Below are 26,594 nucleotides of genomic sequence, written 5' to 3'. Positions count from 1 at the left end.
ACGGATACGAGGAACAGATAGGAACATAATAGTGAGACACACACGGAAAAGAATTACCTGGTGGTCATAAAAGATGCAGCACTGATGTAGGTTCTTGCACTATATCTGGTCGCTTATCCCCATATCCTTACGAGGTTAGTGACTAATGAGGCAGTTACGGCTACCGCTCACAGTCGCAGCATCTCTGCGAGTCTCCCGCTGAACCAACTATTACCACTATTACCGATCGCGTGCAACGAATGAAAACTCCTCCAACTTATACGTGTTGTCATGTATACTTTCTCACTTACCATGCGTGTGCTGCGGAGAGGAAACTACTACGTATTGTTGGGACGCAGGGTAGCGTGGTCGGGCCGGTGAAGGGATGTGGAAGATCGGAGACGGGGTTACGAGAAGTACACAGAAAAGTTTATACAACTATTTACATTACGTCCAGGTAAGGAGCAACTGAGAGTGTCTCTCATTACAAGGGAGCGTCTCAGCAGAATTGACTCTCGCAGAGAGGGAGCGTCTCAGCTGTACTCGGTGCCGAGTTTTATAGGGTTTTCCCTCCCTAAAATCCCTAGATGGAGACCCTACCTGCCGAGGAAGGCGTCTCCTGAAAAGTTCGCTTTGGCACTCATCTCACACTCTCTCATTAGGGAACACGCCCCCGTCACGTGATGAGCTTGAGGATTAGGAAGATGTCATCTGTGTCGCGCAGATACCGGAAGGTCCGCGAGTGGCTTTCCCACGGTCAGCAGGTGGTCGCACTTGTTCCTCATGAGTACATGACCAAGTCTACGTGCAAGTCCACGTGGGGTAGGGAAACCGCTCGCCGTCAACTTCTCCTTTGACGACGGATGGCGCGGTGAAACATGGTGACTGGACTCAGCTGAACCCCGGGTCCTCTCGGGAAGGTCAATTACGGCTGGCTTTGGCAACTATCTCCGTCATGTAGATGAGGGTGCGCTGGCAGAGCTGCGCTGGTTGCTTTCAGGGGAGGCTTACTGTCGCCGCTGCCGTGGTTACGCCGGACGAGAGCCCGCGTTTTAAGGCGAAAGCCTTTAATGGCTGATACTGTCGTCTGTTAACAAAGCGTGTCACACGCGTTTAAGTGGGGAACTAAAATAGACAGAAGAAAACCAATGATTCCTTCAGATAGAGGAGGAAGAAATGAACTTAGAAGCCTAGTTTGATGACTGTAGAGTAATTTGTTAATTAATTATAGGCAAAAATTTCGAAATTGCGTCGAAATAGCGCGGACGTCGATATAGCCACGGGAACGATGTTACGTCACATCCACCGGAAGTCGTCACGGCATAGTGAAAATATTCACAGAATGGTCGGAAAAAACGTCATATTTGTGTCAAATTGGATGGAAAGATGTGTAATTAAGCGTAATTAACACTTACGATTCCTCAAAGGTGTATAATTTGGGTATCTATATAGCTACGGGAACGGTATGCCGTCACATCCACCAGAAGTCGTCATGGCATAGTGCCCTCGGCTTTCGCCTCTCAACACTTTAGTTGTCAAAGAGTCCTCACAATTTTTTTTTATCCCCTCATGATGGAAGGCATCCCGGGTATAACGGTATTTAGGCGACTGAAGAGCAGGGGCGTCGTTTGTGTTACCGGATGCTTCAGTCCAACTTTAGCGCCGTGACCAACACGAACCGAACCCCATCCGACCCGGTGAACAGCTGAAGTGTAAAACGCTTGCAACTTCTCGCCGTCTTCATTTAGTTGGCCGCTCTCTTTTGAGGCACTGGAAGCTAGGATTATTTATCGAATTCTATTTTTTTTCCTTCCACCCATCGACCACGGCTACGAACTCGAATTGGGGTCGAGCTCGATCGCTCGTGAAGCCTCTTTTAAGCGACCCCTTGGAGGTGGCCGTCTTATCGGGGTCGCCCGTTCACTCTTAGCATCGCCTCCCGCGTATATTCTCTCTTGATTCGTTTATTGGCCGCATTAACCCCTCCCCCTCTCGATCTTTGCGTCGAACAAATTCGCCCCTAGCTGTAGGCATCGAGCAGTCTTTATATCGCCATTCTATGCAGCGCCAAGATAGGAAGGACGCTGCGCAGTAAAATGTCCACAGAAACAATAAATAACAAATTTACTGAAAGAAATAAAACAAGGTGGGAGAAGACGACACGCGGGAAATGCTTGACGAGTTTTCGGCTCTCAGCAGAAAGCCATGAACGCCGAGTGGGGGTCAGTGTGCGCTGACCCCGCCGCGTTGGCTCGGCTTGGAATGGCTTGTCTTCTCTTGTCTCTTGTCTTCTCTTGTCTCGCCTGCGAGCAGAGGGGAGGGCGCGACCCGAAAGAAGCTTATTACGTCTCCCGGGGGAAGAGAGGGGTCAACCGGAGAGCCCGCGCCGGTGTGACCCCCTCCCGTATACGCGGCTGTTATATAGACGCGTCTAAGCCCCTGGGATATGTCAATACACCACACCGCCGCGTTTTCTGCAGCGGGGCCTCCTTCGCGGCGACGCTACCTACATACCGCGTCGAGCTTCTTCTCTTGTGTCTTCGTTCGTCTCTCACGTTTCTCGCTTGTGTTCTCTTCATCGCCTTATTTTATATCAGGCCTGCGAACCAAAATAACCGGGACGGTTTGAAAGGTCACTTGGAACGTATGCTGTGTTCGGTGTATTATAAATGGCGGAGAAACGTGAGAAGAACCCCAGACGGCGTCGTGGTGAAGAAGTCTGTCAATAATAAAAAAAAAACAAAAAAGTATCGCTTACTCTTTTTTCTTTATCAAAGTACTCTGTCGCGGTAGGATCCTGTTTAAATGAAAAACTCGGTAAAAATCTTCGCGCGCTCACTCATCCGCGCGCATGCATGATATATCGTGGCCATCATGACATCGTATTTCCAGTTAATTGCATTGCCCTCTTTTTTACTTTTGTTTTTAACTCTTGCGGTTGTTTTTCCTTTTGGTGCTTTTCCTTCGTCGTTTTGTCCACCTTGTTTTTAGAGTCGGAAAGGTTTCTTCTGTTCTTTTTCTCTTTGTTCTTTCAATTGGCCTTTCATTCCGCCCCTTTGGTCTCTCTGGTTTTAGGAGAGCAGGCGCGCAGCACCAGAAAATAAACTCCAACGCCTCTAATTAGCGCTCCTAATCTGGCTCCGCTATTACATGCGCATCTATAAAGCCAGAGAACAGGTAGTGGAATTGCACTTTCTCTTTCCCCCTCTCTTTCTATCATATATGCGGTTGTTAAAGTATTCGTTTTGTATTGAGAATACCTGAAATAGACACTGTAGTATGTAATCCTCAGGGGTGGCTTTTGCCTCTTACCGTCTTGGCGTTCGTCGGATCCACCATTCATGTATAGGTGTACATCGCAGGTCAGAAAAGCTCCGCGTCTTTGTTTTACGGTAACCAATTATTGTTATCATTTATCTACTTGTCGTCTGATTTGCCCGAGAGCCTTGGATTATCTCTGCCCTCATTTATCATTTCCATCCGTCTGGCATGCTTACATGAGTGGAAGTTGTAAACATCACCAGAAGTATGCAGTATTTAAACAACATAGTTATTTGTTTTCAATGTTATTTGTCCTTACTTATCTTCGTTAAAGGGGTTTATACAGTGTTGTATAAAGTCGGTTCTGCCGCACTACCCCTGCTCAGCAGTGAAGCCTTCTTAATGCCTTCAATGAGTCCGATTCTTATGTCAACTGTTTTCTGGCACTTACTCAGGCAGTTTGGCAGTTTTCAGGCAGTTTGGCCAGGAACTTTGATATGTGGCACAGCCATGACAAAATAAATGTCAGTGAGAATAAATTATAACCAGCGATGGTTTTCATGTTTATAACAGCGTCACTTGAGGATAAGAAAACCAAGGCGTCTTAGCAAATTAACGCACGCAACACAACTCAAATAATTTTAGCCAAGCATGGGTGCCGGATAGAACTTCACCGGAGAAAACTGGCCAGTTTCGAGCCGACCCGTACAAAAGCTCCACCCAGGGGGACTTTACTTGATTACGACCGTTAGTTGGGTAGTTAGCGAAGGTTCGCGTTTGGAAAGAAAATCAGAACAAGAAACGAGGCGCAAAGCAAAAGAGGCGACAAACAGCGCTGTAATCGGAACTAAAAATCAGCAGTGGCTTAGCTCAACTATGCCAGGATATACGTAGCGAAAGCAAGCGCAACGACGAGGCAAGCGGTGTGACGTCATTCGATATGGTGCGGCGAGCGCGCGGCGTTCGCCAGCTGCGGCGGTTGCTAGGCAACGGCTCAAGGTCGGTCTCTGTGCCTCCTCGGAGCACCGCCACAGCGAAATCGCAAGTTCGTGGCCAATGTAGCTTTCGCTACAGAAAACTTATTGCTGAAAAGAAACAGCTTATAATTGTAGACTTGACTCTCACGCAAATGAAGCACGGAGGAGTTAGCTTCCTAAATGATGCAAATAAAGGAAGGAACAAAAAATTACGAAAAGATGTCAACAACCACACTCGTGTTTACTGGCAGTGCCGAACAAGATAAGCACATTCCTCATGGAACAATTCGACGGGATGGTTTCTCACACAAACGTTGTCACCTCTGCGGGTATGAAAGGCTTCCGAGACTTCCTAGTTCGCAACAAGTTACTGTAGGTTTGGTTAGCAATAGCTCAGGTTGGGTTAGTTTTAAGGTTAGATTAGGCTATGTGAGGGTATGTTTAGAGGAGTTTAACTTGGGTCTAACATCAGGTTACGTTTTAAGTGCTACTGTAAGGTTTAATTTTGTCAGGTCTAAGGTAAGGTTTAATTAGGTTAGGTTTAAGGTGAGGTTATGTTTCAAATAGAGAGAGACGTTAACAATTGACGGTTCTATAAATAAGTCGACAGGCTTCGGTACGGTGAGCTCTTGTTCGGATTCCAGCCACCATATGTTACATGACATGCAGTGTCAACAGCCCTAACAGAATGACACCATTTTTTTTTCTGCTGTGCATTTCAATCGAACTGACGCCCACGCATCTGACAGATGATGTAGCGTGGGCGCGGAGTGCAATGGAAGGAAAAGTTTGCTTGAAATGAAGCGCAGATTTACCACTGTGAAGAAGTATATATTAGTTTCTAAACGAAAAGAATAGATGAAGTGGAGGGATTGCTTGTTAAGAGGAGCGAGCGGATTGCAATAGCTTACGGTACATACGTTGCTGGTTGCTTGGCGCCGGGAAAAAAGGGAATGGCGAGAAAGGCCGTTCCCTTTCCCACGCTCCGACCACGTTAACTTTCGCTACTTTTTCGGGAAAGGGCGTTGTTGGTTGCCGTCGACGCTGGCATATTGCGTTAAACAGCGAGGAATATATGAAAGCAGATTGAACAGGCGTTGCTGAGGGGCGAGGAGGAGAGGAATTGTTCTGTCGCTCCCGCGCTCAACCTCCCTGCTTCTCCTTTCGTTTTCGAGAAAGGCCGTTGTTTCCTACGGGCATCGACAACGCCAACAAGAGCGATATCTCACGAAGTGGCAGCAGACCTGACAAGAAGAGTGGGCGAGGGGCAAGAAACAAGCCTCGTTCCTTCTTTCCTGTCTGGAACGCACTTGCACTCCATTCTCCCTTTTCGGGAAAGGAGGCCGTTGCTTACTGCAGGCGCCGGCGGTTTGCAAAGGAAATCGAGGGAAGTGCGGTGGGCACATAGTTTGCGAAACAGGCGTTGCTGGGAATCTGGCCAGAGAAGGGTGGAAAGGGGGTGAAAGGTCCTTTCTCTCCCTCTCTCGTTCCCTCCACTCCCCGCGAATGCCTTCACTTTTTCTTCCCGTTTTGGGGAAAGGACGTTGTTGTTTCCTGCGGGCGCCAGGCGCGCGGCATTCGACGTCGACGGCGGCGTCTGCGCTTGCGCCAACGTCGTCCGCTACGCCCGCTTCAATTTTACTTTTCTCTCTTTTTTTTTCGAGAAAGAGGGTTTGGCGGCGGCGGCGGAGCGACGGGGGGGCTTTGGTCGTTGTTTATTTCTCGCGGTGCGCCGGCGTTCGCTCGCTCGCCGGCACACACACACACACGGGGCTGCTGCCTTATTACCGCCTCTTCTTTTATACTTACCCTCTTCGCCTCTCTTCTCCGGCGGCGCACGCTTGGTGGAACGGAAAGCAACGACGCCGATTGGTCGCTTCAAAGCAGGGGTTGTGGGGGAAGGAAGGGGGAACGCGTCATTCTCATTGGTCCAGGCGCGCCATCTTGTTTTGTTCCGAGGCGTCGCGATTGGCGGAAGAAAAAAAGCTGCCTCTTCGAAACCATTTTTCCTCGCCCTTTTTTCTTTCTTTCGATCTCCTGTCCTAAGCTTTGTTCCTTTCTTTCTTTCCTTTTCTTTCTACCACCGAAGCGTACACTCTTCCTTTTCGCGTTGTTGTTTTTGTTTTCCCAGCGAGTCGGCGCACACACACACGGTGGAAGTTTTGTGTTTTACTTTTGTGTCACCAGCCGTCGTCGTCGTCGCCTCTATTTATTCGGCGCAGCTCGAAGCTGGCGGCGGAGGCATTTCGATTGGATCGGCGAATCGAGGTACACGCCTTGGCCGATTTGCATAGCACATCTCGCCGCCGCCAGATGCCTGGCCAGCGAAGGGGAGGCAGTTTGGAACGCGACCTGCTGTTCGGCTCAACCTTTCGTCATCTTGCTTTCTTTCTTTCTCGGTCGCTCCATCTTTCCCCTATCCCTAGGCATTTTATTTTCCCTTCGCTCGCTCTGCTCCGAAGATTTCAAAATGCGAGCTAAGCGTGTTTCATCTGTCTGTGCAGCTTGGTTTTCTGAGCTTAAAAGTGATGGTTGAGGCTTAGTGTGAATGTATACCGTTCCTCACCATTAAATGTCGTGCGCTGGTGCTACTTTGCCCTTCATTCTTTTGCTGCTCGGAATCGGAAGAGGTATACAATGGATGTTCCACTCCCGTTGCGTCGCATCTTTCGACGATGTCTCCCGACTATTCCTTTATATTATTTTTATTCTTCTTTTTGTACGTGTTTATGGACAAGCTTGTTGCCCCTGGTGGCGTTCGTCGGTACTGCTGCTCTTTATCTTGTTCATTTTCTTCTTTCCCATAAAGCTAAGAATGAGTTCTGCTTGGTCCTCCTTTTCCTGTTGCAGTACTACTGACCTGTTGAGATAACCCAGACAACGTCGCTTGCCTCCATAGAGGCGGTTAGAGGGGGACCGATGTGATTATATAATGGGAAGAATGAAGATCTGTTAAATATAATGGAGATGCGATGTAATGAGAACCTGGTAAAATTTACGGAAGTACCTCAAGTAAGGAAACAGATTTTGCGACTTAGGAATTGAAATTTAAACAGCCCTACATATTTAGACGAATACAGAGAAAGACATGACAGGATGGAAAATTTCAAGAAAAGCAAATACATCACCAACTAGCCCCCCCACATGTTTCATTATTGCAAATTGACTTTCTTGGCTTTCGAAGCATTGGGGCCGAGTGGAGAGTTATAATCAGAACCTCTGTGACCGGTTCTGTTGGATCTTTCCCCTGTACTGAGCGGAAAACTTTCTTTTTCATTGCGTGATGCCTTCATTGTTTTTGGCTACCATATTCAACATTCCGTTATTATACTTTTGCTTTCATAATTTTACACGTTTCTCCAAGACATGTATGAATAACTAATGCCGAGGAATTTTCACTCGCGCAGGTTAGTTGTTCACTATTAGATTTTGCCTCTGTTATCCTATGCACTGGTGTACAATCGTTGTTATCAGAATTAGTGCGTGATCATGAAAGTCTGTGCCTCTGGATAAATTGTCATGGAGACTCATTCACACTGTTTGCAGCATACCGACCGCTTGCTGCGACGATTCGTTCCTTCACCAAAATGCATGCATGGATATTTCGTAAGGATGGTTTGGTTTGGTTTATGGGGTTTAACGTCCCAAAGCGACTAAGGCTATGAGAGACGCCGTAGTGGAGGGCTCCGGAAATTACGACCACCTGGGGTTCTTTAACGTGCACTGACATCGCACAGTACACGGGCCTCGAATTTCTCCTCCAAAGAAATTCAACCGCCGCGGCCGGGATCGAACCCGCGTCTTTCGGGTCAGCAGACGAGCACCATAACCACTGAGCCACCGCCGCGAGAGTAAAAGTTGTATAACACTAGCCCGTGGCTTCAACTTACCTGGCACTGTTTGGCCAAACATACCGTCCAGTTCACTCCGTGAAAAACATTGACTCTTATATCATGCTGACTTCCGATGTTCAAGCTGTTATAATCCATATAGAGTGCAGGAAACATAATCATCTTTATTAGACCTTTTTTTCATATCAGATCACTCTGCGATGTTAATGTTATAGTCGAATATGGTATGTCAGATCATAAGCTAGTAGCTTTTATATGCATAATACGTTTCGAATACTCGAAACACGAAGAGTGTCAAGGCTTTTACCTCGGCTTACAATGAGTCGGTTCTTGATTACCTCGAATTGGCCGTGTATAACTTTTCTGCAAATGGTGTTAATAATCTGTGAAGAAAATGTAAATGTTTTGGCAAGTTTCGCATAGAACACTTTGTTCCGACTAAGACTTAGAATGTGCGCAGTAAAAATTCATGGGTTATCCGGGAAATAATTCATTTAATACACAAAATAAAAACGCTCAAGAAGAGTTTTTCAAATAGACGCGTTCTTCAAAACTTAAGGCATTTACTGAGAGGAAAACTGCGCTAGTAAACATTTTTAACATACGAACACCTAAACTATCTTTGGTCATATGTTTAGGGGAAGTCCCCCAAGGTGGAGTATATTTGTAATTAGAGACTAAATATTCATTAGTATCCACCCAAGCGCAGCCATACGGCTACAAAGGAATGATAGACAGCTTGCTCAGAAACTTCGTAATTTGAAGAAAAAAATGCGTCCCTGTACGGGACCCTTTACTACAACGGATTTTTCCTCAACTAGAGCCGCCTCTGTGGCTCAGTGGTTATGGCACCCGGCTGCTGGCCGGAAAGACGCGGGTTCGAACCCAGCCGCGGCGGTCGAATTTCGATGGAGGGGAAATTCTAGAGGCACATGTACTCTACGGAGTCAGTGCACTTTAAAGAACCACAGGTGGTCGAAGTTTCCGGAGCCCTTCACTACGGCGGCCCTCATAGCCTGAGTCGCTTGGCGACATTAAATACACATAAACCAAACCTTTCCCTCAACTACTAAGTATGGTTTTCGCAAAGGACCTCTCGACAGCCACACAACCAGTTTCCACAACTCTGTCCTTTTCCTCCCCGACCTGTACATATTGGTTATTGGTTATTGGGGTTTAACCTCCCAAAGCAACTCAGGCTATGAGGGACGCCGTAGTGAAGGGCTCCGGAAATTTCGGCCGCCTGGGGTTCTTTAACGTGCACTGACATCGCACAGCACACGGGCCTCTAGAATTTCGCCTCCATCGAAATTCGGCCACCGCGGCTGGGATCGAACCCGGGTCTTTCGGGTCAGCAGCCGAGCGCCGTAACCACTGAGCCACCGCGGCGGGGCCCTGTACATATGTCATAGTGTAAATAGATACCTATATATATTGTACCTCTCTCCCTTTATCCTTTCTGCCTGTCCTTGACCTCTTTCATTTCATTTCTCCAGTCTGCCTAATCACCACCGTTATCGTCGACACTGCAGAAAGCAACTTCCTACTTTCTTCTCTTGTCTTTTTTTTTCTTTTTCCTGCAATAAAGCCTCACCAGAACTATACGCATCAGGCATCCATTCTTTGCCACCTTCCCTTTCAATGCAGCCTCACTCTCGTCGGCAGGTGTGCCAGGATTCGTTTACTGAACCCATGGATGTCATCTTCGTTAACTTGCCACTTCATTGCGAGCGGTGTTATGTAATCGTAATCCAACAATAACCGAGTACTTTAGTGAACCACGCGCTCTTTTATCTTGAGGTACGCCCACTGAATGCCAGACATCGCGTCAACTTATGGGCAATTAGCGTTAAAGCCCCGGTTCGGAGGAAAGCCCAATGCCGACGTCGTAGTGACTGGGAAGTGCTGATTGGTCGAGAGGTCAGTGACGTTGAAAGCACCTTCGCTGTAAAGAAAAGAGTACGCTCAAGTAGCATCGAACCGCTGCTCTTTGGATAGACAGATGGCCACACTGCTCTACACCAATGAGGAACGTTTCTTTTTTTCTCTCATACCAATGAGCAATGAGGAACACTCGTTCAGTGGAGTGGGATAAATGGAGGGTGTGTACAAGCACCTTACATCGTACACTTTGCGAATTGCATTAGAGGAACACTTAGTTAATTGGTGTCACTAATTAGTGTTACCAATTACTATGTACTATCATTAAGCAAACAAGCGAAGGGGCATGAGGGGCTCGTTATAAATATGAAAGAAGCCAACAGCCACAGAAACCAAGGGGCACAGGGGATTTTTAATTTATTTATTTATATTGTGGTGTTGATAAATTGATCAACACCACGATATAAATAAATAAATTAAAAATCCCCTGTGCCCCTTGGTTTCTGTGGCTGTTGGCTTCTTTCATATGTACTATCATGTGTAACTAACCAGTTTTTGATGGTAACAAGCGTTTCCATGTCCGAGAAAGCCACTGAAGGGAAAATTTACTGCCATCGCGTCATACTCTTAAGGTGAACTTAAGTGTCCTCCAAGTTTTACGCGACAGCTTATACAGCTCGTTTGGTCGAAAAGCCGTCGGCGTCGTAGTATAGTTGTCAGCATCGCTCGTAGGAAAAAATCGTTACCATGCCAACCGTTAGCCGCAGAATGTTCCGGATGGGGTCATACGATTCAGCATTTCGTGCAGCATAAACTTACTGTTAAGTTAGAGCCCAACTCGTGGCAGGGATTCGAACCGGCGACCTATAATCGGGAGCTGCGTTCCCTGGACTCCCTGACAGCGCTGCAAGACGCTGTCGCGTTAAGGCGAAGCTTAAGCGTCCTAGAAATTTTTGCCCGCGTCTTGCTGACCGTACTCAAGAAAGAGACAGAGAGAGAGAATAAACTTTATTTATAGAGTCTTTGAGGCTCCCTTCTGGCGCAGGTGGACTACTGTCGCCTGGTTGCCTTGATCTCTTGGATCTCGGCGACCTGGTCAGCTCTCTCTGTGAGCAACTTTTGCTGCCACAGTTCCGAGCTGCGCAGCGCGGTCTCCCACTGCTCCTCTGTGAGCAACTTTTGCTGCCACAGTTCCGAGCTGCGCAGCGCGGTCTCCCACTGCTCCTCTGTGGTTATTCCGCTCAAAGGGTTCTTACTGCAGGCCCACATGATGTGTTTGAGGTTAGCATACTCTCCGCAGCTTTTCCATTCTGCATAGTATATAGCTGGATGAATTCCGGCTAGTATTGCGGGGCATGGGATTGTGTGCGTTTGGAGCTGCCTGAGAGTAGTTCTTGCTCTTGTGTGTTCAAGTGCCCGCCTGTGAGCGATTAGCGTGGTGCGTCTGTTTCCTGTCTCACTTTTATTACTCGTTCTTTCGCAGGGAAACACCAAGAGAGCTTCGCCATGGCTGACGACTGGCCCTTCGCATCGCAGACGTAAGCAGGTGAGTTCAGAGGGATCACCTGTGGGGGAGGGCTACTAGATAACACCATGTCTTGAGTTAAAACCACGCCTGGATATGTGTTGTTCGCACGCATTGTGAAAGTTGTCGTTTAATTTATTTCGCATCCGTTCCTATTTCCACTACCGCTGGACAAAAAAAAAATAAAGCGACGCATTTGTGGTCTGAAAATACACGGATTCATCTCCCAAAAATGGGAAAAATTGATCTCCCGCCATGGTGTTGTTCTCCGCATCTTCAAAATACTGTACACGCAAAAATCTCTCAGCCGGTGCTACCCTGCCCTATTCAACCAACTTGTTCAGTCACCGCGTCGTTCGGACCGTAGGGACGTACTGCGTCGGGTCATCCGGTAGCCCCAATATTATCACTATAGTTACAGCGACTGACGTGTGTGTGTGCGTGTGTGTGTGTGTGCGTGTGTGTGTGTTTGCGTGCACGTGTGGGTGTGCGTGCGTGCGCAGCTGCGGTGTGTGAACTGGTTTGCTCATTATAATCATTCTGCAGGCCGTAAACGAAATACCTCACGAAATGTTTACGTCACTTTTGCGCTTCACACTTATAACAAAGTAAAAAAAGCAGTTTTTTATTTGTATACTTCCCTCTATAATTGTTCCGTCTGCGTTAAATACGTTTCTTTGTTTGGGCGGGGGGGGAGTGTGTTCAGAATGGGTGCTACCGCTTCCATCTGCTTGACGCTGCTTCTTAAGCCTTTGCAACCCGATGGGCACTGAACCTTCCTTGGAAGTTCTGCAGACATCCTGAACGTCCGCAGGACGTCCAAAACATTCTAAGGACGTTCATGGGAGTTTCAGTGGCCATTGGGTGGTAACCCCATAAGTGTATTTTTGTTCATATGTAACTAATCGTATCTATACCTGCTTGCGTGTGTTGTGTGTCCGTGTGTGTTATAACTTACAAAAAAATGGCTGAGGCTTAACTTGGTTAAGCCTGGAGAATGCGAAGCATCATCGTGTCGCGTAATTTGGAGGCGCACAACCACAGCGACGGCGCGAGGTGGGCCCCCGTTTCTCCACTGTCGTGACGTCATCGTGTCACGTGGTGTGGCATCATCGTGTCACGTAATTTGGAGGCGCACAACCACAGCGACGGCGCGAGGTGGGCCCCCGTTTCTCCACTGCCGTGACGTCATCGTGTCACGTGGTGTGACGTCATGTATCACGTGATTTGGAGGCGCATAACCACGGTGAAGGTCTGAAGTGGTAGCTAAAGTAGTATGCTTCGCATAAAAAGCATCGTTTAGCAACGGTTTCCGAACACAAGCGCGCAGCCTTGCCCACACAGCGCACGCACGGACATGAATTCTGTCGCCGTTGAAACGCACTTTAGTGAATGCGTTTTCTGCTTTGTATACTAACTAGGAACGCATGAATAATTCAAGCGTGAGGGTGGGCTCCATGCTATAGCAAGGCTGTAAAGAAATGGCGGCAAAGCGAATAGCGTGAAAATCACGATACCGGTTGTGTCACTGGCCGGTGTCGATGGCATGCTGAAATTTCCGCTTCGAAGTCCTGATTTCTCGGAACGAGTGCTTTACATCGCAGTACGCATACTGAAAAGTGCTAGTCGTCTTTCGAGCTAGTGGACTTGCGCGCACGCGTTGCTTTTTCCTTTTTTGTGTTTTATTTTTGCCTCTAAGTCATTTATCTGTTTCCTGTCAGAGACCAAAGTTTAGCCAGAAAAAAAGGGTGTCAAATAAAAAAATAAAGCGGTTGTCTAAAAGAAATTAACATAGGCACGAGCAAAATTGGACATCACGGAAACGACCGAGTACTGGACCGTTCAACCATGACGTCACGGTTGACACGAAATAGGGAGGAAAAGACTCGGCTTAAGGGCAATAAAGAAGAAAAAAAAGAGGAACCTAGACCATCAACAACAAAAAGAAGGGAATGAGCAAAGGCAGACGAACAGAAGCGGGAGTCGTTCATGTCTGAGAAAAGGCGGTTTGGGAATTAAGGGGAACCACAGCGGAGGAGGCGGAGTTTAGGAAAGGAGGAATAGGGAAACATTCCGCCCTTTCTTCCCATGACGAGGTATAACGGCGACGAAGAAAGGGGAAAGTCTCACCTGACAGGGGCAATAACTTGCCTCGGCGCTTACGTCTGAAAGAGGCACCTTCTTTTGGGCGAGGCGAGGAGAAAGAAGGGGGTAGCACGGTGTAGGAATGTGAAAAGGGAAAGAGGGACGGCCATTGCCTTCATCTGATTCGGCGACTGTAGTGCCCTCCCGCGGCATTCGTGGCAACTTGTAGCTACCTGGCCGCACATTCAAGAAGTGGCTGACGTTACGTGCGCGCATCTGCCGTTCACCGCTGTGCGGACGTCCTTACCTTCGTGTCGCATGTCGCCTTTGCATGCGAACCTCAGTTCAGAGCCCTTCAGACGTCGTTCGCGAGGCGAAGGAGAGATTGCGATTTGCACGACTTAAGCTGAGCATGTCTCTGCCCTTAAGGTATCCACCTTCAGCCTCAACTGGCTTCTTTTATTTGCTACTTCGTTTTCTGCATTTCCGATGGCTACATTTGTGCCTGGAGCGATCAAATATAAGCGAATTGGCTTGCTGCGTGCGAGGGGAGTATTTACAGTGAGTACAGCGGTCCTAATTAGCTAGTGACCTCTCGTAATGGATTTCGTTTCGAAGATCTGCTTCTGCATTCATAATGATATCTCTGCTGTATTAACCTTCGACGCCACTATAAGCTTTTCTTCCCTTCGAACTAAAACCGTGAGGGCATTATGAAGATATGGAACTTGTACGCTATGGTCTTGTCCATTTTTTCTGCGTTGGTTCTCATGGAAAACGGTTAGAGCCCACTGTCTCTGTTCACTCGAATGCACGCTCGGGGTACAACGCCAGTAGCAGGGCGTTGTACTGCTTTAGGCGCCCCGTCTAGCTGCATGGGCCTGAATCGTGACAATACCTCTCGACGTTCAACTGAGAAGAAATGCAGCACCGCCTCGGCCTTTTGTACGCAACTAAGCTTCGTGGCGATGGCTGCACGGTGATTTCGATGGAAACGACCCGCTGAAAGACTGACGGCTTCCGTTTCTGCACGACGCCATAGCCATAGCTGTGATGGACGCTACGGACAGTGTGTGTGATTCTCCCTGGACTTTTAATCCACTGCAGGTCGTTCGGCGATCTCTGGGATCTTCTTCAGGTGGGTCAGGCTTTGCGTATTTTCTTTTTTGTGACATTTTGTAACAATAGCTCACATTTATTTTATAGCTTGCACCGCTCAAGTCTTAGTTTCTCATCTTGTACTACAAAGTTCAAACACAGCATATGCATCTTGAAATCAGTATTCGTGACATTAGAACCATTGTTAGTAACTTCCGGCCTCAAGGCGTGTTTTGTAGTCTCGCAAGTTTATTTTCGACGTCACCGTTAGCGCTCCATTGTAGCGGGCGCGCTATGGATTTCCAGCCTTCTCATCCGTAGAATAATGCTAATTTAACGGAACCTTCAGATATTTAATTCGAAGTGGACAGATAAGTGAGCCAATACTCGCAATGTAGGGTGCAGCTTGCAGAGCAATAACTATAATGCGGTTCGCACGTGTATGGTTGCTGCAAGGAAAGGTCTGTGATCGACCGAGTAGCGATCGTGTTCGGGTTCAAAGATGGGCACTTTTGTTTGAACACGACCGTGAATGCGAACACAGCAATCCTATTCGATTTCAAGTGAGAACCCTTACATGGTTACGCTCTCAACAGTTCTCCTTCCTTCTCATTTTTTTATTTGGTTTTATCACTACAGGTTTGGGCGATTTTGTACATTTACATCAGTAGCATTTATAACTGGGGCTAGTAGACCGACGCCTTAGTCTCAGCGGAGCGCTTGATAATTTTTATATTCTTCAAATCATTTTTTTTTGTACAAGTTCCCAGTGTGCTTCTACTTGCGGATAATGGAATGCTTTAGAATGCCGGCATTTTTTTTTTTTTTTCACATCACTGATGAATTTGTCTCGCTTTGCTTTAACCGAGTACTACTGCGAGACGAGAATGAATGCTTGCTTTGCTCTTTGTGCCTCTCATAAGCAAGCGCTGTTAAAAGAACTGAGTTAAAAAGAATTGTGTGGTGTACTGAGACATCAGTCACGGATGCGTTTTAAATTTCCTATTCTTGTGCACGTTATCTCTGTACTATTGTAGCAGGGGATAGAATTAAATAAAGCATGAATAGTTTTTCCTTGATACGTTAGTTAATTCACAGCGCAGTTCTTTTTATCCCTACCTTTATCAGCCTTTGTTTTAGGTCTATAATACTGTCGCTTATTTGAAACTATCCGAAGGGCTCTTACCAATGCAGTATGCGCAATCTGCAGGTTTTCATCGAGAATACGGAAACCGTAGTCAAAAACAGAACCACAAGGCAAGGTGATCTGTCGAATCGCTCAGTTTTTTCAGATCCTTTGTTTAGCATCTAGACCGTTGTACTGCAGATCGTTTCAGTGAGCAGCACTCTAGACAATGTCATAAAAGTTAGGTGCATGCTTTAGTGCCTTTTTTATTTATTTAATAGGATTTCCGATGGCATTCATAGGCCGTTTTCTGAACTGCATTGGTTGTGTATAGACTATAGTATGGACAGTATGGTACGGTAGTATACCATACCATACCTTACCATGCCATACTATACTATACTATACTATACTATACTATACTATACTATACTATACTATACTATACTATACTATGCTCTACTATACTGTACTATACTATACTATACTATACTATACTATACTATACTATACTATACTATACTATACTATACTATACTATACTATACTATACTATACTATACTATACTATGGCCAGCATTCAAGACAACCTGCGCTTTCATAACAGTTTAGCTAACATTGTATATTAAGGCACACAACAAATGCACTGATTATTCCTCATTACCTTTGTTTACCCTAGTTACCTTTGTTTGTTCTGTTACCTTGCGCTTACAACTTATGCTTACTTCTTTTACCGAATTCTATAACCAGGAACATAAAGTTTGCATGTTGAATTTTTGTTTTTGTTCTCTTTGTAATCATTTACAACCACTTCCCTCTTAAACGTCTTTGGCCCTGAGGTTATCAATAATAAATAAATAATAAAGAGTATAGTATAGTATAGTATAGTATAGTATAGTATAGTATAGTATAGTATAGTATAGTATCGTATAGTATAGTATAGCATAGTATAGTATAGTATAGTATAGTATAGTATAGTATAGTATAGTATAGAGAAACCGCAAGCATTCGTTAGCGACCGAAGGCAGTAATCATATGTCACAGGGCTCCCAATGTGTGATCCTAAGCAGGCTTGGTTCTTGTTATGAGCCTCTCTAAAGGATTTAGTGCTTGGAAACGTGACGTACAACCATCCAAGAGTAATTCACGATATGTCTACTTGCATGCGCATTGCACGTAACAAGCGACAACTAGTTTGAAGGACAGCATCGCGTAGTTTGCGAGCCATGTCGGAATATGTGTGCGTGAGAAGTATACATACGAGTACATTTCAAGCCGCAGGTCACGTGACTTTACCTTGCGTTCCGGGGTTAACTTTTCATATGTTTAGGACGCACGTCAGGGTCTTCGTCTGTGAACCAAATGGCAGCTTTTTGAGACCATATTTGTCTGGCATGTGCATTCGTTAAGTAGGATATGAAAAGTAAATAAGATTAATAAATGTCCTTCCCGCACCGCCTTTGGCACAACGGTCTAGTAGGAGTCACCATTTTGCTGTGTGTTACTCCGTTCTTTTGTGGAAGCGTTGCAATTCGCGGCACCGCGCGCTGCTGTTACAGACGCGTGACATTTCACAAATTCAATAACTGTCAACACTCGTCTTAAGGACATCTTAGTGAGCAGAGTGATTCGATATTTTTTTTACTTGTGTTTCTTGATTACTTCTCGTCGGTTCGTTTTGTGATATCGCAGAAACAAGGGACTCATTGAAGTAGTTCTAAATCGCTCATCAGTGTCGCGATACTAAGTAATATTTAATTTCGAATCTACTGCCACGTTGCGAACAAATATTCTGCTTTCTCAGCTTCGTCGTAGTCGGTCGAAATACGAACCACGCGAGCGATGTGAACAGACCTAACCTGACGACCTTTTTCTGCGGAAATGTTTTCGCGCACGCCTTCAGCCGTCCGGGTATATAGTATATATTGAATACACAGCTGCTTTTCTTTCTCGCTGGTTTACGTGCGTGGCTTCTTCTCTTCGTTCTCTCGCCTGTCGTTTCCCAGAAGCAGGTGCAACGCATCATAGCCTCTGACAACAGATGCGAACATAGGAATAACCTTGCCCGTCTAGTTGTTTACAATGTCTGCCGTCTGGGAGTCGGCTAGACGGTCGGTATGTTGCCGCCGGCTCTACGCAGCCAGCCGACTTACAATGCGTTTACCGGTCACTTTGTTACTTTCGCGATTTCTTTTTTTTTTCTCGAGCCCTGCCTTGTTTCGAGTTTTTAGTAGAACGCGCGTGTTCTTGCGATGAAAAGGGCGGAGAGCTTTGATTCATTTTCTTTTTTTCGAGCTTTTTAATGTCATAAGGAAGCGGCGTTTGAGTTTGGACGCGTTAATACGCTAATCCAATTAGCCCGGAAGCTTATACAAACCTGGATGAGGACTGATAATGACAATAATGATCAATTACATTCTCGTGCTAAGCTTGGGCTTAGTATCAGCCGCAAGTTGACCTAAATAAAAACGCATGGTTTCAGCACACATTCACAGCTGCTTCAAGTTGATGCCAAACAGAGATACAACGGAGTGGAATGAACGCCATCTTTATTGAGACTCGTTCGTATTTGGCTGCCGCGGTGGCTTAGTGGTTATGGCGCTCGGCTGCTGACCCGAAAGACGCGGGTTCGATCCCGGCTGTGGTGGTAGAATTTTGATGGAGGCGAAATTCTTGAGGCCCGTGTAGTGTGCGATGTTACTGCACGTTAAAGAAACCCAGCTGGTCGAAATTTCCGGAGCCCTTCACTACGACGTCCTTCACAGCCTGAGGCGCTTTCGGATTTCAAACCACCATAAACAAAACCATTTCGGCTGAGCGTATTGGCTTCCTCCGTTTTATTATTCATGAGGAACCTGTACTGTGCGATGTAACCGCAGGTGGGCGAAATTTCCGGGGCCCTTCACTACGGCGTCACTCATAGTCTGAGTCGCTTTGGGACGTTAAACACCCATAAATCAAAGCTGTTTTGTATCTATGACCCCCGAGTCGAACATTAAGGGAACTCTGTCGCAGTTTCGAACAGCTTGCTTGACTATATTGAGCTCAATCATGATTTACCACGGTGGTTATTATAATTAATTAACTATATCCTGCTTTATTTTCTTTGTTTCGTTCCTGCTTGCGCGTTACTTGGGAAGGACTTTAAACATTTCCGTGTACACGGCGCGAGGCCCGAGTTTTCAGGCTACCGCGTGTAATCTTTTGTTGAGCTTCTTTGCGTGCCACTCTTTTCAAGCGGACGATGCGCAAAACTAGAAGAAACAAAGACAAAACTCGTAAAAAGCGAACGAGTCTTTGTAAGCGCATCACTGAAAAGCAAGAACAACATGACAACATCCCACACGACCACCTGCTCCTTCGGCGGCGAATGGAGATGCGGCACGTTTTGCTTCTTTTTGTTTCGTGTAAATTCTGCTTCCATTCGCTGTAGTTTTCGGAAAGAACTTGAGGGCGTTGAAATATATACGCGCCTTTCGTGGTCGCGCGCGAGTTGGTTCCGGCTTTTCGAGCGCAGCCTATTTTTTTTTTTGTCGTTTGATTAATGTTTATGGCCTACTCGCGGTTGTTGTTGTTGACTGCTGTACGCGGGCTTTCATCGCCTCTTCGCTCGCGCCCTACACGCATGCAGATGGGCCTCGAGCAACGTGTCGTTGTTTGCTACTCGAGTCGTCGCCGCTCCATTGTTTCAGTTTGCCGGCTTGCGGCTTCGGATCTGGCTGGCGCACAGTTGTCTTTGTGAATAGTGGGAGACTTTCGTGCTCTGCAGGGGCTGTGAGTGACTATGTTTGTTTGTTTTTTTGACACTCCTGGAACTTTTTTCTCGTGGAAGCGAACTTCAAGCTACATAAAGAAACCACCACTTCCGATCGGTAAGGATTGTTTCTTATTCATTCGTCTTTAGCAAGCTCGCTTTTAGTTTTGTATACGTACAACTTCGCAACATACTGGTGAATAGTTTGTGCCAAGCCGGTCCTTATATGCTTTTAGCGTAGGTGGCGTTCCTTCACGTTTTGAAGCGGTTTGGTTTGGTTTGGTTTGGTTTGGTTTGGTTTGGTTTGGTTTGGTTTATTGGGGTTTAACGTCCCAAAGCAACTCAGGCTATGAGAGACGCCGTAGTGGAGGGCTCCGGAAATTTCGACCACCTGGGGTTCTTTAACGTGCACTGAAATCGCACAGTACACGGGCCTCTAGAATTTCGCCTCCGTCGAAATTCAGCCGCCGCTGCCGGGATCGAACCCGCGTCTTTCGGGCCAGCAGCCGAGCACCATAACCACTGAGCCACCGCAGCGGGGCACGTTGTGAAGTGCAGGCGAGAAAAACTGTTCTATTTTATTTATAACTTATTACAGTATCCATAACGCCGTGTGGTATTACAGTGTGTGCGTGTGTGTAGGGTGTGAGAGCGGGAGGTAGAGGGGGGGGGGGGGGGGAGGGGAGGGGTGTATTAAAACCCAGCAGATAAAAAGAAGCTAAACCAAACGAAAATAGGCAAAGAACATTCGAAGAAACAACGGCTTGAGTGCAATGCGCATTTCACAAAGACAAAATAAAAATTGGAGGATTCTTAAGCTTCGCCTTTGAGAGTGGAACGTGGCAGGGTCTTGCAGCGCCTCCAGAGAATCCGGGGAACGCCATCGCCCGTTCGGCGTGACGCCTAGCCCGTTGGACAAATAGAAAATCGGTTTTCTTTTTTTTTTTTCTTTGTGGAAAGGCAATAACGCAGTAACAGTGTCACTTGTCTTGGCAGACACCTTAACCTGGCATAATACGCAGCCCCCGATTATAGGTCACCGGTTCGAATCCCTGCCACTAGTTAGTCTCTAACTTAGCGGTAAGTTTATGCTGCACGAAATGCTGAATAGTATGACACCATTCAGAACATTCTGCAGCAAATGGTTGGCATGATACGATTTTTTACGACGCACGGTCGGAACACATTAGTGCGAGCAAAGTAAGGTGAGAGATTAACATTTTGATAACGTCTTGTTGATAACTAAGGAGATTATGATGATATTAAGGCTGACTGACACGACATTTGGTGATCTGCGGATTTTTCGTACCACAAGCTGTCAATGTGCGCTGTACAGAACTGCTTCGTAATTGATGGCAACATCGATATCCCTTAATTATTTCTTGTTGACAGGTGATGAGTGCGTGCCTATAAATTGCCCCAAATTGTCAAATAGATGGAAGAAAATTTTACATTAGCCTGAGATTTAATTTTAATAATGAGATGCCCGGGCTTCGGTGCGGAGTTTAAAACTGGTGCGGGTAAAGGAGTTGCAATGCCTGTCGAATATGACGCATAAACGCAAGACGGCAGTAAGTGTTCTTACCTCGGAGAGAACTATAAGGGTGGAAGAACAAAAATGCAGAGAATAAACTGCGATAAAAAAAAAGCAACTTCTGTAAAGCTGTTCAGAGCGTCACCGACGACGAGCAGAGGTTCACCTAATCGCAGATAAACTACTCTCACCGAAAAGCCACCTTTACAAAAAGCTAGAAATTAAAAACAAAAAACGAAATGCAGATATCGTGACATTTCCGGCCGTTTTCTCATGGAAAATGAGTACGCCGACACCTTTTTTTTTTTGCACGGATCTCAAAGGCTACGCTAACCGCCTTTCACTTAAGAACAGTGGCAACCTGTTCTTTTCGGCAATGACGTCACTACTTTGAACCGACTGGAGAGAGCGGCTATATAAATCCAATTTTCTCAGTGCGTCTTTTGCGATCGTACAAACGTCACCCTAGCCAGAACGAGCCGTAAAATCAATTTTTTACTGAGAACACTACCCGGAGGGAGTTGTGTTCAGTGCCCTTGTAATGAAGAGAACAGACTTCTGCGAATGTGTTATTTCTTCGCACTCGCTTCTCATGTTGGGAAGGGAATTCGGAGACAGGCTCGTTTGATAAAGAAGAGTCAGAATAAAATATATGCTAGAAATAAAAACTTTCAATAATACATTGAGGCCGGAGCGAACGCACTGACCACACTCCTATGCACACAATTTCCCTATTCTTTCTAATCAATTCAAATCAAATCAAATTTATTTCTTTTAACATTGGTACAATGTTTGGCTTCCCCGACAAAAAGCTGTGAACGCAGCTTGACAAGATCAGGGAGCCATATTGGCAGCAGCGACTTTACATTGGCGGAAGCCGTTATGGTAGTCCGTTTTGGTAGGCTACCGCCCTTACGTGGACAGAGTGCACGGCCTACTGATTTGGCAACATCAGTCTTCTTAGATGACGTGATTCAGACCAGTGCCATGATGACTGCTGTTCCATCCTTACAAAAAAAAAAGTTTAGAGTGTCTATAAAGTCTATAGATTGTCTATAGACAAATCCTAGACAACAGTCTATAGGCAATACAAATGCCATAGACAGTCTATAGACAATCTATAGATTTACGGCCATACACTTTTAGTAGACTTCTGCCTATAGACAGTCTATAGACTATGAATGGACAAAAAGCAATGTTTATAGGAAGTCAATAGAGTCAATAAGAAGTCTACAGACTGTCTATAGACCATTTTCATAAGGGATGAACCTTAATCTTGCACCAGAATTCCTGCAACGCCCTCAAGATAAAGGTTTTTTGGAAGTAGAAAAATATTTCCTCTAACAGGTTACAATGCTTGTTGATCAAGCGGGGAACTATAAATGTTTTACCACTTTTTGTACATGCCAGCGTTATTGGTGGTACCATGAAGCAACGCCGAGGGCTGCTCAACCTCCTCTCGGCGCCTTGCTCCCCTGAATGAAGTGGGGGGTGGTAAAATGTGACGTTGAAACAGTTTGCATACACTGGTGCCAGCGAAATCTACAGGGCGTTTCACCTAAGACTTTACACAATTTTTAAAAATAGGCTTTCTGAGTTAAAAGAGCGCTTTTTTCGGCAGAGCATTGTCAGTGGTGTAGTACGTCAGAATACAGCTAAGACGTGCTAACTAGCAAGCTGCTAACTAATATTGAAAAGTTAACTTTAGAACTATTGCTCTTAGGCTCTTTAGTTATTGAGAAGCATGTAGCCCACCGTAAGTAACAGCCATATCAGTTTTTAGAATTTCAAAAATGCGGTTAGCCTCGGCGCTGTGGCCCAATAAATTCTGGCTACATCACGCCAAAATACATGCGCTTTAGAGAAGATTGCAGTCAAAGAAACCTCTTCAGTGCCCATAACTCGTCAAAATAGCCAAAATTTGTTGGGCCATAACGTCGAGGGTAACCGCATTTTTGAAATTCTAAAAACCGATATGGTTATTACTACACGCTGGGCTACACGCTTCTCAATAATTAATGAACCTGATAGCAATAGTTAAAAAGTTAGGTTTTAAATATTAGTTAACCAGCCAGCTAGTTAGCACGTCTTAGTTCTATTCTGACGTACTACACCGCTGACAATGCTATACGCTGAAAAAAGGGCTCTTCTAGCTAAAAAAGCCTATTTTTAAAACTTGTGACAAATCTGAGGTGTAACACCCTGTATAAAGCCTTAGCGTTGCTGTGAAGCCTGGACACAGGAGGGGACCCAGTGCACATTTGAACGCTGTTTGTTCCCCCTTTGGTAAATGCCTTGATTTTAAGCCGCTAATGGATTCTTTCATTTATACTAATGCTATGAAACCAATGTGCGCTACAAGACGGCCGTAACTTGAAACTACGCATCAATTTCGACCCCCTTACGCTTTTTAATGTCGACCTTTGAGGCAGCGTTTTGATAACAAGCGGAGAGTTCGCGAATGTCACCACAAGAAAACAGATCGTTATGTTAGTGAATACTTTCTGCTAGCATGTTAGCACGTTCCACCTTTTGTGGTGCCTCGAAATAAGGACGACAGCTTAAACTTTATTTTCGCTAAACAACAGGCCATATGCGCATAGGCTGCATCCTATGTTTTTGCTATAGGCTAGAGCCTGTTATCTAGGATGATCTGTATTGTTACATCCAAGTGATACTTTTCATCAAGAACCTGAGATTTTGTTGGCGTTACTCTCGAAAGACATACAACAAGATTGCTTCTGCCCGTGAACGTTCTCAGGTACTGTACAGTTAACCGCTGGTGGAAAATTCTGAATGGCATAGAAGCTGAATACCGTGGCATACAGGTAGGTAGTGATCATTCATTCCCTACAAGGATTGGACCGCTTCATTTGGCTTAGATTGTATCGCATAGCCAAACCACGCACAGCTCAAGATGTCAGATGCCCGACAAATGGTGACAGTACCTCTAGCCCGAATTTGAACTCTTCTCTGTTTTTTTTTTCTTGTTGTTGTTTTCAAATCCTTGACCCTTGCACCAGTAACCAAGACCAGCTTCTCTTTTTGCATAATAGGCAGGTTCGTACATTCAGGGATCGTTTATGTTGGGAAATGCGGCTGTTAACAGTGCACTGCGTTTAAGTAGTTTGTTCATAAATCTAAGAAAACCGCTATCAGAGAACAGTTGGATGCATTGCACTTTTGCGGAACCTATTGATGACATAAGTTGCGTGAGACGCAAGCAGCAAGCTGCACTCAACGCGCAAAAAAAAAACATTTGGAAAACGCGCGGCTATTGATTGGACAGTAGTATTCAAATGACTCCCGCGACGCTGTGAGAAAGAGTTCGCAGAGTGCGCATTCGCCGCTTACTTCGTGACGCACACTCATCTTTCCAGTGAGCCCGGACAGGTTATGAATATTCTATAATGTATATAACAACATACAACAACAACAAAAACAAAAACAGCTGTCGCATCCATGCGTGCGCACCCTTTCAGCCCTTCAGCGGCAACTCGCTGGAGCCTTATTGCCTCGTCAAATGCACCCCCCCCCCCTCCACCTTTCTAATTCATGAGTTCGATTACATCTCAGCTACTTGAACTGTTTCCCACCATCTTTCCCGTATTCTGTTTTATTATTTCTTCCCTTCGTATGGTAACCGGTTTTCTATTCAGACGTGAAAACTTAACGCACGTCCCATCCCTCGACTCCAAACCTATCGCTTCCGGTAAAAAAGGATGCACCAGTTAATATCCCCGGCCAAACAAAGAACTCTGCAGCTGCCGCGTCGCGTAGCTATGGAAAGGGACTCATCGTAAACAGGCCACAATGAACGGTTCCGCTCAGAAGTCTGTAAACACCAACAAGACTCCTCCGAAAAGAGCCGTTATATGTCTGTGTGGACGCCTCTGACCGGTTTTCTGGCCGGGAGTCTCGAAACTAGTGGGACAGGTTTTTTTGTTTTCACCGTTTTTCTCCCCCTCCGAACTCCTGTTCCCCGCTGATGCCGCGTGTGCCCTAATAATACCATTTCTGTTGTTATTGACGAGCGTCAACTGTTTAGCGCCCTAAAGCACTCCCAGCTGAAGTCTATTGTGCGGTCTGTCGCTGCGAAGTGCCCGGCATCCCCTTCTTTGCAGCCGCAACTGTTGGCTGCTCTCGTTCGAACCGGTCGCTCGCTTTCCAAGTGAAGCTCGCCTCGAATTTTGCTGGCGAAATTTGCATTTTTATACCCCGACACAGCTATCCTCTTGCATTGCCTCGTTACGCGATTCTCTTGTCGTCTACTCCGTTCCCGGGCTGGCCACGGCTGTGACTGATTCTTCGGGCTATGTCGGATTCAGGGTCCTGCGAGTGTGGCACTAAGAATGCGTTAGATCCTCTTCACTTTGTGTGCCTCCCTCTACCTTCCGTGCTCTTTTCTTTTTGGTATCTTTACTTTATTCTTGTGACGATTAATGAATTGTACTGCAGGAATTTAAAAGCGCTGCGTTACGTCGCCGTGACTCATCATTGTCCAGACTGACTCATTTCCAACCTGTCCCTCCATCTACCACTCATGCCTTATCAATACTTACTTGAAATTCGCAACTGTGACTTGTGTATTGCTTTTTCTACAGTGTGTACTATCCGCGTGCTTTTTGTTCGTGCGTCTTCGTAAGTCAACGGAAATTGCCGGAGGATGCGATATCCAGGAGAACACAGGCTTGGTCAGCATATCTTAGGAAAAATTCGCAGCCTTCTGGCACTTTCGAAACTCTTAACCATTAAGTTTCTTAGTGCCACGCTTAACCTTCGTCAGTTGTTTGCTTGACGTCATTGAAACGTTAAGCGGGATTAAATTCTTTGACGTCAAGTGAAACGCTTCGATTCAGAATTGTTTAATAATGTGAGTATATTAAATAATGGCACAGAAAAAAATGTTTGTACTATCCCATGTTGCAATAGTGTTCAACTATAGACTGTGCAGTGCCGCCGCGGTGGCTCAGTGGATCGAACCCGAAAGACGCGGGTTCGATCCCGGCCGCGGCGGTTGAATTTCTATGGAGGCGAAATTCTAGAGGCCCGTGTACTGGGCGATGTCAGTGCACGTTAAAGAACCACAGTTGGTCGAAATTTCCGGAGCTCTTCACTACGGCGTCTCTCATAGCCTGAGTCGCTTCGGGACGTTAAGCCCCATAAACCAACCAGACTGTGCAGTGTCTTCGTACGTACGAACACCATCAAGATATCAAAACCCTAAACGCTGGCGAACAAAGCTCGTCCATACGCTTTTTTTCTGTAACGCCGCGAAACGGCCATCAGCGCTCAAAGCGGATTCAATAAAAAAATGGGCCAAGAATTTCGAAACGGATCTGCCCTTTATTGATCCAGATATATTTCATAGCCCGTTTATTTCATTTTAAACCCGACCGTTAACCCCGAGAGTTAACCGAGCTCTGCGCTCAACGATTCCTCCTCAAACGACAGTAACCTTCGCGTTCCAAATCTGTACGCTTCGTGCGAGCCTCGGCGCGAAATGTGCCTTTCAGTACCCCA

General features: G+C 46.0%; 1 protein-coding gene across 4 annotated transcripts in view; it reads left to right on the top strand.

The window, feature by feature from the left end:
- The window catches only part of LOC149327865 (uncharacterized), a 465,648-nt gene that overhangs the window by 51,604 nt on the left and 387,450 nt on the right, over window positions 1-26,594 (top strand). For 3 of the 4 annotated variants that reach the window (XM_089563926.1, XM_089563922.1, XM_089563921.1), the window contains exon 2: window positions 11,433-11,495. Coding sequence is in view for 2 of the 4 variants with exons in the window: in XM_089563922.1 (XP_089420048.1) it covers window positions 11,433-11,495 (63 nt within the window). In the remaining 2 variants the exon portion in view is untranslated. Of the gene's footprint in view, window positions 1-11,432; window positions 11,496-19,291; window positions 19,656-26,594 lie in introns of those variants that run through there. The other variant, XM_089563927.1, reaches the window with a different exon arrangement.

This window comes from Amblyomma mixtum, chromosome 10, assembly GCF_055824585.1.
Source record: "Amblyomma mixtum isolate Tamu chromosome 10, ASM5582458v1, whole genome shotgun sequence".
Taxonomy (NCBI): domain Eukaryota; kingdom Metazoa; phylum Arthropoda; class Arachnida; order Ixodida; family Ixodidae; genus Amblyomma; species Amblyomma mixtum.
The sequence above is the reverse complement of the archived record's forward strand: the minus strand, read 5'-3'. Positions and strand labels throughout refer to the sequence as shown.